The sequence below is a fragment of the Pteropus alecto genome, unplaced genomic scaffold (genome assembly GCF_000325575.1).
Source record: "Pteropus alecto unplaced genomic scaffold, ASM32557v1 scaffold224, whole genome shotgun sequence".
NCBI classification, from domain to species: Eukaryota; Metazoa; Chordata; class Mammalia; order Chiroptera; family Pteropodidae; genus Pteropus; species Pteropus alecto.
Window position 1 is genome coordinate 5,798,107 of NW_006436289.1, and position 15,950 is coordinate 5,814,056.

The window sequence follows — 15,950 nt, forward strand, 5'->3', positions numbered from 1 at the left end:
CACCCTCACTTCCTGTGCTGAAGTTAATTCACCAGGACATAGCCACTGTGCTGTGGGTCCACAGCCTCCAGCATTTCACAATCGAAGAGTCCAGGGAACTCAGAGAGGGCTAGAGGGTCGTAGCTGGAGGGGGCCTCCTGCAGTCCCGAGCTCCTGGGACAGTCCGGCGCTGCTATGCCACTCTGCTGGGCTCCGTCCATGGGATACTGACAGGGAGCGGGATAGTCTGGCTCAGGGGAGGCAGTGCCTGGCAGCTCACAAGTCTGATAGGAGAACTGTAAGGACGCTGGGGCAGCTCCCGACTGCTGTGGTGGTGGCGGCGGCGGCGGTGGTGGCGGCGGCTGCTGCTGCTGTAGGTGGGCCTGGGGGCCTGGCGAGGAGGGCAGGGACTGCAGCTGCATCTCCTGGTACTGGCTGAGGAAGGGGCTGTATTGCATTTGCTCAGAAGTAGGCTCCAAGACGGGGCTCAGGGGCTGGGTCAGGCTGAATGGCGGTGGCTGCTGTGATGGCGGCGGTGTCTCCTGGTGGGAAAGGGGCAGCTGCTGACTCGGCTGTGGGTACGAGCTCTCTGCTATCTGCATCTGATTAAAATATGCCTGCAGCTGAGACTGCTTCTGGAGGAAGAGTCGCTTCTGTTGGAGTCTAAATCGGCAAAACCAAAAGAAAGAATTTTAAATCTTCTTCAGTGATGGCAATTTGAACGTAAATCCAGTATCAGTCATTAGCTTCGGTCCTCTTACTTCTCTCTTTCCATGGCAGAAATAAAAGTGGGGTAGGAATAAACTGTATCTGCTTTCATAAACCTAATCATATTTTTTCATCCCCCAGTTCTGACTGATCCGTCAGTGCTAAAGTGAACAAATAACTCATTTTCTCTAAGACTCTTAAGTTTTTCTCCCTGTGAAGCAAGAGGCTGATTTATTATCTAGTGTTTTGAAGCGGGGCTGGGTTAACATCTTGGCCTCTACAGGTGTCTGTCGGTTGATGCATCTGGGTAATTCTACCTTGGCCACGCTGCTTCTAGGGAGCCCTGGGGACATAGATTACTGCAAGGGAGGATAGAGGCCTTTCCTGCGGTATAACCCACTTCAACTGCATTGGGTCACGGATTCCGAAAGCTTAGGTCTACTCATAACTCAAAGGGGAAATGAAATAACAAAAAGTAAACAAAGTACATTTAGGGCTGCTATTCCCTGACAGGTCCATGTTCCACGGACATGGAATATCTGCATTAGTGATCACATCTTGAAGACTGGCTCATGCGTCAAAAACTTCTTTTCCTAGTAGAGGCAAACACCAGGAGGAAGGGGCAACACACTCAGCATTCTTGAGTCTTCCACAAAAGAAAGTAACTTCTTTGGCCAAAGACCCTCTCTCACCTGTGTTCCTGCAGCTGCTGTTCAAGGCTCCGCGGTGGTTCTTTACAATACAGTGGACAGGTGTTCTGGGCTTTCGACAGAAGGCTGGGCTTCTAGAAGAGCAGAAAAACAATATAAACATGACGTTGTGTTGTCATCAAGGATTCAGTCATCAGACTGTATCTCTGCCTGGAGGATAAAGCCGAGTGTGTCCTCCAGAATCCCTGCAGGGTGAAGTAACTGACACTTGCTCACTGAGACCCTGGTAGAGCCTTGGGGCCCAAGAGCATGGGGTCAGCAGGCCAGGGCTGCCTCAGCTCTAGTCCACTTCAGTTTTCCATTTCTAAAAGTCCCCTAAGGCTGTGAGGTTCATGGGGACTGCAAACAATGAGAAAAGTGTTAAATCTTGATAATGAAGGCTGCATCAACAAATGATCCACTCTTTACGGGCTCTATGTCATATCAATTTTTTAAAGATTTTCAGGCACCAACGTAGAGAGAGCACTGATATTAAAATCTTGCGGACTAGAGATTTCAATTTCATTTATTATTCATTGTGAGGCATAACATCAGAAGCAAAGGAGGCAGGTTTACTCTTCCTGCTATTCAGTGGTGGTATCCTTTCCTGGGACCTGACGACAAATCCTCTTCCACTGCCAACACAGAGCGGAACGCTAAGGCCAAACATGTTTTCAGAAATCAGGAGTGCACAGTCAATTCTACCTGCCTATAAGGACTCAAGCAGCTACCCTAAACAAATGAGCGGCTTTCCAAAACCAAGCAAAAGAGGTTTCTGCTGTGCAGAAAGGCGGATTCTGGACGAGCAGAGTGAGCTGGAGCCACAGTGGGCAGGGTCCCACCTGGAGCCTGTGCTGGAGGTACTGGGCTTCCAGGCTTTGCCGCTGGGACAGCTGAGGATGCACACTGCTGGGGAGCGCAGGGACGCTTTTCTGCTGCTGCGAAACTTCCTCCTGAGGACCAAAGGGGTGAAGACATTTTCAATTCTCCATGTGGGAGAGAGTTTCAGTTCTTAGTTTAAGCACCTTGGCAAATGTCCAAGAGGAACTCCAACTCTGCAGGACATAACACTCGAAGCTTTTTATGTAACTAGTAGGCTGAGGGTTAATCATTTTGCAGAAAATCTATACATGTATTATCTGCAGTAAACGATTACCGAGCCACTGCTAAAGCAAAGGCTCTGTCACCCAGAAGCTTAATGTGGGCCTTGAATGCGATGATATCCCTGATGCACTAAAAATAAGCTCAAAATAAAATTTATCGACAAATTTTTTTTTACATCCTTAGCATAAATAATCCATTAAAAGTAGTGGCGACAAGCTTCTCATTTGGGTTAAGTTTATTATTAATTTTTGTGTGCGTGCACGGGGGGAAGTTCAAAGGAGACTATAGGAATAATTCATAGAAAATCTGCTCCGTGAAGCGAACATAGCTTGAGCGTGTCTAGGCCTCCACATGGCGCCGATCACCTGGGGCCAGCGTGGGCAGGTCTGACCTTTCAGCAGCAGGTGGCGGCAACAAGGAAAACTTTCCAAAAGAACCTGTTTGCTCCAGGACTGGAGTACATCCTCTAAATGAAATGACACATCTTCAGGACAAGCTCAAGGCTCATTCTCACAGAGCCACCGTGGGAAGGGCCCAGAGCACTCACCTGAGGGCAACTACTAGCAAGGTCTTGGAGCTGAGGAGCAGCTGATGCCAAGTTAGGGTCTGCCTCTGGCCCCATTTGTTCATACAGCAACTGCACTTTGTTCAACTCTAGGATTCCTTTGGTTCTAGCCAGATTCTGAAGATGCTGTCTAAAAGCCACAATTCCTAGAAGAAAGCGCAGTGGCCAATCAGTTTTAAGAAGACACAGGCCTTTCGCTGACCACAAGTAAGATATCGACATGGCAATCCGCCCCCTCCCCACCACCCCAAGTCCTACCGGATAAGGGTTTTAATAGCAGTCACCTTGGGTGAGGGAGGTATCTGATGCCCTGCGGCCCTCTCTGAAGCTCACTGGTGACCTATTGTGGGCCTCTCGTTTCTGGGAACTCAGCGCCTGCATGGCTGGGTTGGCAGGTCTCAGGCTTATGAAGGGAGATGTCATGCGAGGTGAGGGCTGGTTGGCTAACATGATGTCCTTAAGGGAAGGGTTGTCCTCCAGAAAGTTCAGGTCCCTCTGAACAGACCCCATATCATACTCAGAGTCCACACTGTCAAGGGAGGGGTTGTCACTCATGGAGAAAATTTTCCCTTTAAGAGAAAACAAAATAGATATGACCAACAGCAAATGACATCTTCTTTGAACATGAGATACAAAGTGTAGGCAGCTTGAGTTCTCACAGCTACAACATCCTTAATCTCCAACAAAAACATCTCTTGAGAACCTTTTAACATGTCAATTTAATCAACTTCGCAATTTAGTGGGAACATGTACCAGAACCTGTACCCATCAGATCCTTGCTACTCCAAAAAAGCCAGGGTCCTTGATGAATCACACAGCACTCAGATGAATTCTGGGAGTTACGGAAACCAACTCAGAGACGTTTCATTTAAATCTTTGCAGCTGCTGAGCAACCTAATACCTCAGCTCAATGTGGGCCACGAGGAAAAAGACATAGACTACATTCTAGGAATTGGCTGGTATCATTACAATTTCTTGGAGACTGGAGTATGAGTTGCTGCTGTGAAGACTTAACCTGGAGCTTACTGGATATCGTACCTGAACCAGGCATCATGACCAGCTGATTGGTCACTTCTGACAGAGTGTGCCGCCTCTGCCCACTGCGTGTGGACTGGAATGCATCAAAGGCTTGACTGGGGTCTTCCTCAGCCTCTCCTTCTGCCTCCAACCCTTCATCGATGGAGGTCTCCATCATGTTGCTGGGCAGTGACTGGCATCCCTTCCTCGCCAGGACAGGAGGCACAGGGTCCAGCAGACAGCCATTTACCTAAATGTCAGTGTGAGAGGGTGTGTGAGAGAAAACTATCAGTTGCTGTTCTGCTGACACAATGGAAAAATCCAGAAAGTAAAAAATGTCAATACTTGTAGCAAATCAGAAATTAAGTAAAATATTAAAAATGTACTTGTTTGTTACTAATGACAACATGTAGATCAGAAGTCAAGGCAAGTCAACGCAGCACTTACAGAGACAGAAGCCCATTATGACCCAAACTGGCACTGCCTCCCAGGTTTCTCTGAGTCATCGTTATTACAATAAACAAAATTCTTTTTAGTGGTTTCCAGATGAATAGGGGTATATTAGGTTGAGGCCTACCAGTTATTTTTTTTAAATAAGGGAAATGAAGAGGGGGAAGATGAGATTAAAAAAAAACAAAACAAAACCCCTTCATGGCTCATAGCTAAGAAAATGAGTAGTCACCAGCAATCTTTTAATTCTAACACAAAACACACTGGAGCGTTCTAGACATACTTTTATATTTATAATTTCAGTACCTGCCCATTTGATTTTGTCTTTAAATGGTTATGTGCCTGAAGAATGGAAAAAAATACAGACTGATACCACAAAAAGGATTGAAAAAAAATTCAAATGGCTAACAGCCAAAGCCTTCTATTATAGAATAACAAATGACTCACAGGCCCCAAATACCAGCAGAGGTTAATGAGCACCAGCGCACTGAACCATCTCTCCTCCAGCAACATACACAATATCTATAGTTCCTATCCCATAGGGATGAGCTCAGCACAGCTCCTGAGTAAGAACTCTGACTTCCTAGGCAGTACGTAGCCAAGCAAACCACCTAATGGCAGCAGAAACAGCAGACAATGGGGAGCTGTGGTTACGTGTTCTTCTGGCTGGTAAAAGCCCCAATGAGGAGGCAATTATTTACCTCATTACCTTAACTATTCCCCTGTGGAAATCATCTGTTTTCTCCTATGAATAGCTGCTCAGGAACAGCCAGTCATAAGATGCTGAGTTCTATGTAGTACTTTCACCTGGAATACACTGGTTAGAGCTATTGTTTCTTTTGGAAGCAGGCAAAGCTCATGTGTGTGAGAGGTGACGTGGGACATCCCTGTGCCAGACACAGGAAACTTTCCTCTTATGGCCACCAATCTGAAGGCACTGCAAGGCCCTTTATTTGGAGAGGGAGACTTGGGTGACTCAGATCTTTGTTTGCTTGGGGGAGGGGACGATTGTTCCATAAAAACTGTTCTGGGGCTGTAGCCATTACTTGGATAGGGTGGCTAATGCATTACAGGGTTTTAAAGTGAGGAGTGGTCATTTAAAAGGAAGAAGGCAAATGCTTTCTTACCAGACTAAGCCCAATTTTCTCCATGGCACCAGAAAACAAAAACTCTGAAATCTGGCCAGCAACTCTTATTCTCCCCTTGGCCCTTCTCCAGATAAGTTTTCTTTTTTTTTGACTACACGTAATAGTTTTCTTGTAGCAAAGAATGGCCGGCTGTTTGGGAACTTACATTCATGTCTCTAGGTTCCTTCACTGTCTACTAACACAGTTTTCTAAGACTAGCCAAGGATGATTCAGAAATGAATAAAGCAACAGAGAAAAGACTGTTATTAAGTAATTATCTATCTTTACACTTACAGCCTCTGTCAAAATTTTATTAGATATTTCTTCCAGTATAGTCTTACAACCAGATCCTTTATTTCCTTAATAGAGGAAAATTACCTTTTTTCTGAGAGCTCAAAAACCCTTTCAATCCCTCTAAATTTATAATTTTACCACTCAAATTGTCTGCTTATAAATTTATTTCCTCATCTAGACTCCAAGAGGAATTATGTCTTTTATTAAAAAAATGTTTGCTGAATTCAATTTCATCCTGGAACAGGCAGAAAACAATGCTTGCTTTTCAGATTACGTTTGATGATTACATCAGAAAGCACAGTGGGGCCTGCCTGCTCACAGGTGTGAATGCCTGCAGCTATATGTTCATTTCCTGAAACAGGTGATAATCATGCCATCCTTGCCTGGCAATTTACTACCTGGGGACTTGATGTAACAAGGGCCTAAATTCAGCTCTGGGATACTGTGACCAAAATATTGGACTGATCTACCTAGGCTGCTAGAAACAAGATCTTTTGCTCTAGGAAATAATCTAGGCTAACTATAAATTTCAGGAATTCAAATATAACATAGATGAGATGGATATTTTCTAATATACTGCTTTTGTCTTTAAAGTTCAAGTGATGACTTCACTCCTAGTAAGAGACCTCATATACATGTAGGAGTCAGACTCTGAAAGACTACCACTGATATCATACCCCTGAGCCTACCACAAACACAAGCCTGTAGCACAGGAGACTGTTAATTCCAGACTGAATGTCTGTCTCCCCTTAACCCTGAGTGTGGCTGTGTGTGGAGATGACGCCTCCATGTAAGTATAGTTCCATAAGGTCATACAGTTGGCGCCTTGACCCAGCAGGCCTAGTGTCTTTATAAGAAGAGACCCAAGAAAGCTCTCTCTCCATGTGAGCACAGCGGAAAGGCCATGAAAGGACACAACGAGAATGTAGCCCTCTGCAAGCGAGGAGAGCACGCGCCAGAAATCCAATTGGCCAGCACCTTGATTTTGGACTTCTAGCCTCCAGAGTTGTGAGAAAATACGTTTGTTTTTTAAGCCACCCGCCTGCAGTAGTTTGTTATGGCAGCCCCAGGAGACCAATACACTATACTAGCCAGTTGAATTTGGAGGCTGGGAATGTGTCTTATTTAATTTGTATCCTAAGTGCCTAGCAAATTTGGCATGTAATGAGGAAGTGCTGTAGGCCCAAAACTCAGCTCTATCACTTATTAGCAAGTTGCTTAACTTCTATAAAGTTCAATTTTTCATTTGTAAAATGGAAGTAAAGTTGTTTGGGAGGATTAACTAAAATAACATATATAAAATAGCACAGTACCTGAGGTACTCAATATATTATATCTACTGTTATTATTTCTTGACAAAATAAAATGCTTTATAACAATGTAACATTTTAAAGCATGACAATACAACTATAACATTTTCTTTTAAAGCATTTTTACCATCTTGAGGCAAATTAAACAACCAGGAGAGGAAGGAAAGAACTGGATAACCCAAGTTCTAAAAATTTCTCTGAAGATCATCAGAAGTATAGTCAAAGATTTAGATACAAGAGCACTCACCTGAAGCATAGATGAGGATGCAAACAAACTTAAGTGCCCGATGTACTTAATAGGAGAGTACGTAGTTAAATAAGGGTACATCTAATACAATATCTTAGGCAGTTATTAAATATAACTCATGTTATCAAAGATTTTCTGATCTGAGAAAAATGCTCATGATGTTATATTATGTAAATCAAGATACAAAATGACATATAATAGAATATAATTTTGTTTTACCTACTCCCTGATCCACCCCACACTCAACTACCCATTCACTTGGCCATCTATCTATAATTCACTCTCAGAAAATGTGTCAAAATATGTTTATTTATGGGGTAGTGAGATTACGGATAAATTAGTTTTTTCTTTACCCCTCTCTGAATTTTCCATGCATGATTCTGATTGGTTTTACCAATTTAAATTCAAAAACTCAAATTCAGAAGTAAAAGTGCAATCTCCTCCCTTTACAAAGCCTCAGAGGTCAACACTATTAAGAGTTTGATGTATATCCTTTTCAGGCCTTCTCTCATGTGCTGTACTACTTCTATCATAAGAAAATTATGATAGAAATGTAACACCTTATTAAAAATGTAAATAAACATGGAACACCTTTACTACATGTGCATTTTCAGTTTAGCCTCACAGTTAGTTCCCTTCTGCTATCTATCCAGCTATGCAGGTGGGAACTTAGAAAATCTATTTATTATAATCTCTCATAAAATGTTAAGTGACTGAAATGTGCGTGTGTACAAAAAATTCATAATTCCCAAAGAACCTCTCAAAAGAAGAAAGACTGATGCTATAGGGTTTGTGCATCTGTCTCCTTTGTCACCTGTGGGTCTCACTTACTGCTCAGAGTTGAATGACTATCTCAGAAAGGTGCTATTTTTTGAAGAAACCCCAAACCAACATTTAAACACATACTCCCTAAAATATTTCACTGACAGTTTTAGTTGAGGACTTTCGGAGGGAAAGAAAGGTGAAATCTCTGAGATGCTCAATACCTGCCATAAACCGAGAGTAGAAATGAATGAGCAATACATGCAGTTATGAAGCATCAACCAGAAGACAACAAACGGGTGTTATAGCAGTAAATGCATATGAAGCAATATGAACAAAGGAAATGTATCTCTGACAGTTTTTTTGTGTGTGTGTGCATTTATTTATGGGCCCCAAAGAGCGAGCTACTAGGGAGGGAAAAAGGACAAGCATTTTTGCTGACGTAAATGAAATGGTCCACAAGTAAGACCAGCAGATGTCTATGGCCTGGCTAAGCGCCAGAGTGGCCTTGACATTGTGGGTGGTCAATACCAGCGTGGCACTGTTCTTCCTACAAATGCAAATACACCATCTAGCTACTATCTATATCTTTCACAAAATCATTCATTTCCTGTCTGTTTCCTAGTTACGGTAACAATCACAAGCTTTAAAAATAGCTTGCCCTATATAATACGGCAGACAGCGCCCAATCTGTGTTTTGGGCCTGATGCCCTCACAGACAAGATTTTAGCAGACTGCATTTTAATTTTTTCAAGGGACTTATATCTTAAAAATAAATGAATTATGTTGCTATAATTTATGTCCAAATTTCTGGGTGAGGATGTAGTAGCAGTTTGTAAGCCTACTGAACATGTTAGGCAACCACAGGCAGAGAAAAAGATTGTCCACAGGAAGTGGTGTCCTCAGGGGCATGGACACTAACTTACCTTTGTGGTCAGCAACTCAACTTAACACCTGTCTGTGGTAGCCTAGAATCAAGCTGCCCTGACTACACTCTAGCTAAACTCATTATTTAATGTCCCAATCAGCTCTTCTTCAGTTCCATGAGCACTAGCCTAGTTAAGGCCTTCATTGTACTCCCACCCTACGCTTTCTGGACACGTGTTCTAACTTTCTATTGTCTTTGCCACCAGTTTCTTCCGTATCTAATTCAGTCTATGTACCCTTCCTGGCTAATTTCTGAACTACAACATGGATCAGTGCTTCTTTGATCAAAATTTTTCAATTGTCTTCTATTACCTTGGAGTAGTCCATTTGAAAAATCTCTCTTGGTGATACTGAAACACATTTCCACGCTGAGAACCCTAGCCTAGAGAAAAAGCCTACAGTCTTTGGCTTGCCATTCAAAGCTAAGCTATTCATCTTTATTTTGTACAACATTCCTTCATACCCTCTCTCTTCAGGCACACTGAGCTACTGTTCTGACTTAGATGGACCTAGGCTTTTCCCTCCCTCCACTGAGGTATCACACCCTAGTTTTCATTCACCCAGATTCTGCCCACCTCTCAATTCCCAGCTCTGACAGCCAACACAGACTTTCCTGATCAAGCTAGCTAAAAACAACTCCCCTCTTGCTTCCTTCCAGTCTCTCAGCACTTTGATTTCTATTTCTTTAAAGGATCAATTATTCTATACACCAATAATGATCAGAAGAAATTAATCGCATTTACAATTGCATCGAAAAACATATAATACCTAGGAATAAATTTAACCAAAGAAGTGAAAGAACTATACTCTGAAAACTATAAGACACTGAAGAAAGAAACTGAAGAGGGTAAAAATAAATGGAAGGATATACCATGCACATAGATTGGAAATACTAATATTGTTAAAATGTCCTTACTACCTAAAGCGATATACAGATTAAATACAATCTCTATTAAAATATAAACGGCATTAGTATTTTAAAATTAATCCTAAAATTTATATGGACCACAAAAGACCCCACATAGCTAAAGAATGCTGGAGAAAGAACAAAGTAGAAGGTATTAAAATATACTACAAAGTTACAATAATCAAAATAGTATGTATTAGCATAAAAACAGATAAAGAGATCAACAGAATACAACAGAGAGCTCAGAAATAAATCTTCACTCATATGGTCAATTAATCTATAACAAAGGAGGTATAGTTTTTATTACATATATCTGTCCGGTTTTCCTAACATAATGTTGGGAAACCTGGACAGATACATGTAATAAAAAGAAATTGGACCACTTTATTATACCATATATAAATGTAAACTCAAAATGGATTAAAGATTTAAATGTTAAGACCCGAAACAATGAAACTTTTAGAAGAAAACACAGGCAGTAAACTCTTTGACATTAGTCTTAGCAGTATCTTTTTGGACATGTCTCCTTGAGCAAGGGCAACAAAAGAAAAAATAAACAAATGAAATTACATCAAATTAAAAAGTTTTTGCACAGTGAAGGAAATCATCAAAGAATGAAAAGACAACCTACCGAATGGGGTAAGATGTTTGTAAATGATATATCCAATAAAGGGTTAAATATCCAAAATATACAAGGAACTCATACAGCTTAATATCAAAAAACACACAATCCAATTAAAAAATGGGCAGAGGACTTGAATAGATGTTTCTCCAAAGAAGACATACAGATGGCCAACAGCAACATGAAAACATTCTCAATATCACTAATCATTGGGGAAATGCAAATCAAAACCACATGAGATACCATCTCACACCTGTTAGAATGGCTATCATCAAAAATCAACAAATAACATGCGCTAGTGAGGATGTGGAGTAAAGAGAACCCTTGTACACTGTTGGTGGGATTGTAAATTGGTGCAGCCACTATGGAAAACAGTATGAAGATTCCTTAAAAAATTAAAAATAGAGCTGCCATATGACTCGGCAATATTACTTCTGGGTATTTATCCAAAAGAGACAAAAACATTAATTTGAAAAGACATATGCACCTCTATGTTCACTGCAGCATTATTTACAATAGCCAAGATATGTAAGCAACCTAGGTGTTCACTGATGGATGGATAAAAAGATGCAATATATATACACAATGGATTATTACTGAACAATAAAAAGGAATGAAATCTTGCCATTTGTGACAATATGGATGGACCTAGAGGGTATTATGGTAAGTGAAATAAGTCAGAGAAAGACAAATACCATATGATTTCACTTACACGTGCAATCTAAACAAAACAAAACAAATGAAAAAACAAAACAAAACTCACAGATACTGTCATCTTCCATATCCTAAAAGCCAACTTTATGCAATACACCAGGATAAACTTGTTTCCTTTAGGCATGTCCAAGCTGATGGTTGCCAAAGGGGAGGAGGCAGGGGGGTGTGGGGGTGGGCAGAACGAATTATATTTTATCAATTTATTTAGCACCTGGCACACTGTCTTTATGCATCATGTCTCTTCTGCTAGACTATAAACTTTGAGGCAGAATTCATGTCTGACTCATCTTTTTATTACCTAAAGAGGCTAAAAAGACAGGAAACCAATATTTACTATGTATCTGCAATTTGGCCAGAAACACACACATTATCTCAATTAATCCTCACAATAGTCTCATAAAGCTGGTAGTCTCATTTTACATAAGAGAAAAATAGAGGTTCAAAGAAGTCACCTTGCCCGAGTTCACAGAGCTAGTAAAGAACAGTCTATTTTTGAACACATACCAAAACATATGTTCCAAGACCTGCCCATTAATATGATCCTCTGTACATCACTTGATGCTAAGTATTTAAAACACATGTCAGAAGTAAATATCCATTAAATGAGAGAAGCTGTCATCTTCCATATCCTAAAAGCCAACTTTTTGCAATACACCAGGATAAACTTATTTCCTTTAGGCATGTCCAAACTGGACAAAAAAAGATGTTTAACTGACCAAAAAAAGATGGCTCATCACTGTGTACTTGCAGCACATGCAGCAGAAGAGAGGCAATAGTAACAGAGACAAAGCCCAATTCAGCACCACAGTTATATTTTTGCTTTCAGAATTATAATTTGTTTTAAAAAATATCCAAAACTTAAAAGGGATCTAGAAACTTGAAGAGAGGATTTGGTTAAGGAAAGAGAAAGAAGAATTTTGAAAAATACCTATAAGGGCTGACAAGTTACATAACAGTCGTATTAAGACGGCGATGAGAGCTGAGTTTAGCCCTGAATACTTTTCTTAGGTTCTTGTGCACAAAAACAACGCTCTTGAGTGACTTGAGGAAATTACAAAGTTCAACAAAGTACAACACCTGTGGACCAAAGCGAAGTGTCCAGGCAACATGCAAGCTCTGTCTCTCAAACACATCTGTACCTTTGGAGTGTCGACACACTCTTCTTCCATAAATGCTGCTTCCCCCTGACAGCCCGATGCTGGAAATGAAAAGGCCTCCACATTGGATGCCTGTGGGAGGAGGGCAGATCGCATCAGTCGCATGTTCGGTGAATGCATGGCTACTGGGAGCCCCACAGTTTGTGCCTGTAAATATGGCAAGAAGAGACAGTTTGGGAACATTAATACTTCCTATATAAATACACAAAATCCTTAGAATAAAATAATTCTTCCTGGTACAAATAAAGGATAAACTGTTATTTCTTGAAATCTCCTGAAAAGATGTGATGAAATGTGTATATGGTATGGGTACTGATTTGAAGCAGTCTTGGTGATCAATTATTCTGAGACAGGCTGTACAGAATTTCATTCCTGTTCCATAGGAGGTGCACAACTTTCAGAGATGAGAAGAAAGCTAGTCTTTGCAAGAAATCTAAGAATGCTTTTTTTTTTTTTCCAATTTAACAGACATATATTGTCTATATCCTTATGTATATTACCTTGGAAAGATATAATGAAAAGTCTCTGCCTCTGGGAGCCCAAAATTGAACAAGGGACACACACATACACACACACACACACACACACACACACACACACACACACACACACACCTATAATAGAAAGTACACTGCAGTAGTGCTATCTATTTATCTGCCTTTTTTTTTTTTCCTGGTGGGGTGAGATGGTATGTATTTCTTGGCAGGGGTGTGTGCAAACAGAAAGGAAAAAAGCAGCAGTTACTTGGAGGTGACTTGAAAGAATGTCCTTCTTTCAAGGAGACCCACAGCCCAAACATAGCGTGCTGGCCCAGTGCAAAGAGACGCTTATTGCTGAGCAAGTTACATTTTCTACTATAGCAAGCTCCTGATGGTTTTAAGTCCATTCTTCATGTCTCCTTGGTTAAGACTGCTAAGTCAACAAGCATTACAAACTCTTCTTTACAAAACTCATTTAAAAGAGAATCTTCCTTTAAGATAGTTGGAAAAGATTGATTTTAAAGATGAAACTGTTGGATAATCCTTTCCTCCCCATCTCTTCAAAACTAGTAGAATAATTTATTAGATGCTTTTTGAACATAACGGATATTACAAAACATCTGAGGGAACAATGATCATTAGTTTATAAAAGACAGAGAAATGGCCTGTATTTTTTTCTGCCTTTATTACTTCAAGGGGTATAGGATAGTGAGTTCTGAATTCAAACAAATGAAAAGGAACAAATGGTTATGATTCTAGCTTCTCCTCTCCCAAGAACTGGGTTTAATTTCCAGCTCCATCACTTAAAATTGTGTAAGACTTTATCAGGTTACCTAACTCCTTTGAATCTTATTTTCTTCACCTGTAAAAAAGGGCATAATACCTACTTCACAGTGAAGTTGGGGTTGTAAAAGGTAACGAGTGAAGTCCTTCACTCAATAATGTTAATTCCTCTTTTCTCTTTCTTTCTAAAGTCTTAAAATTATCACAAAAATTTAACATAGGAATTAGATTGCAAAATGAACATACAGTTTTGTTCTCAGACACTATCAAATGGTTTTCGGTTAAAATTTCAGGTTGGTTTTCAATGATGGGGAGATATGTTGGAAATATACTTTATATTTAAATATACTTAGAATATACTTTATATTTGGTATATTCCAACATCATTAGATATTCTGCATGAAATAAAGAATAAACTAGCAATAGCAAGTGTTAGATTATTATATAGATGGTAAAAACAGAAAAAACACATTGCATACTATTCTGAGCATGATAAAGAAATAGCTTTTCTTATATATTATTCCTCAGGCTTATATCCTGGGCCACTTTGGAGGCTAAACAACTTTTTTCCTTTCGAGCATTAGTCATTTAAATTAATTTTTTTAGCCACTGTGTCACAATATAAAATTTAAATTTTCTAATAAAGAATACCAGGTAAATTCATCTTACTCTCATCATCAGCTTTTCAATCAAAGCATAAAGTTGAACTCTGATTTCTGTTTTCCAAAATTATTAGACTGCTCCTATATGAAAGTAGTCTACATCTGATCAAAGCATTAGCTGAAGATACATCACTGGCAGTGACGTGCCAACATGATTGCTACAATATACTGTTCCTTCTCAGTCCCTGCCTCTTATTAGCCGTGACTTTTTAAATGGCAGGACTGTGCTGTGCCAGACCAAGAGCAACGCGTTTTCCTTGACAACCTTCACATTTAACCTGGACTGGAACAACAACTTACTGTGAACTTGGTAAGGGCAGAGAAATAACACGTTTTATTGTGACACTTTACGGTAGGTTTTTAGGGGTCTGCTCTGTAGGATTCTTGCAATCATAAAGGAGACTAAAGAAGTCTCTTTGGAACGAGGCAGGGTATAAATATTCAAATGGCATACTCAATACTACAGAGCTAACTAAATATGTTATAATAAATAGATGATTGATTAATATCCCAAGGAAGGAGATAGTAACAGTTTCTATGGTAATGAACAATGATCATCTTCAACTAATTATAATGACTTTTTAAACCATGTGTTTGTTTTGAATCTCTTCTTCTGACTTTGTACTTTTTAGAACTATTAAAATGAAATATGGGAAAATCTTTATTGCTCCAATAGGAATATGCTTGCTATTGATGGAATTGTGTCCCACTCAAATCTGTATGTTGAAGCCCTAATCCACAATGTAACTATATTTGGAGATAGGGCCTTTGAGGAGGTAATTAAGGTTACATTAGGTCATAAAGATCCAACAGAACTGGTGTCCCTCTAATAAGAAGATGAGACACCAGAGACATCCCCCTTCTTCCCAACACACACATACAGAGGAAAGGCTATGTGAGGACACAGAGAGAAGGCATCTGTCTACAAGCCAGGAAGAGAGCCTTCACCAGAAACCAACCCTGATGGCACCTTGTTCTAATCTCTAGAACTGCGAGAAAATACTTTTATTAAGCCCCTTAGTCTTTGGTACTTTGGTATGGCAGCCTTAGTTGACTAATACAATGCTTTTTCTTATAGTTGCGGAGGGTAATCTCTAATGGGTAATTAAAGAAAAATTTGTATGAGTGTTTCATTCTTGTCTGCTTACAGTTGATAGAAACTTGGAATGGAAGGACTGTTAAGAACTAGTAGTTGAATTCACAAGAAAAAGGCACGACACATATTTCTAAATAGAACTCATCTGCAGTCAATTAGATGTAACATTTCCAGCATATTATGCAGCAAATATAAGTATACTAAATCTTTCTAAGATGGGAACCTCACTGTTTTCTAAGTGAGAATAATGGGTACTTTATTGCTGGACCATAACTCCTTAAGGGCAGGGTCTATTTCCTCAGTACCTGTGACCATAGGCTGGGACTGTGCTTGGCACAAAGCGCTCTATTT

General features: G+C 40.2%; 1 protein-coding gene across 2 annotated transcripts in view; it reads right to left on the reverse strand.

Moving 5' to 3' along the window:
- Positions 1–6: 6 nt before the first annotated feature.
- The window catches only part of SIK2 (salt inducible kinase 2), a 98,449-nt gene continuing 82,505 nt past the window's right edge, over positions 7–15,950 (reverse strand). The window contains exons 9-15 of one of the 2 annotated variants that reach the window (XM_006912825.3): positions 12,562–12,726; positions 4,084–4,312; positions 3,330–3,614; positions 3,028–3,191; positions 2,219–2,329; positions 1,380–1,471; positions 7–642 (exon numbers count right to left, since the gene is read on the reverse strand). In XM_006912825.3, the coding sequence (XP_006912887.1) occupies positions 24–642; positions 1,380–1,471; positions 2,219–2,329; positions 3,028–3,191; positions 3,330–3,614; positions 4,084–4,312; positions 12,562–12,726 (1,665 nt within the window). In that variant the 3' untranslated portion in view covers positions 7–23. The remainder of the gene's footprint in view (positions 643–1,379; positions 1,472–2,218; positions 2,330–3,027; positions 3,192–3,329; positions 3,615–4,083; positions 4,313–12,561; positions 12,727–15,950) is intronic. The other variant, XM_025047459.1, reaches the window with a different exon arrangement.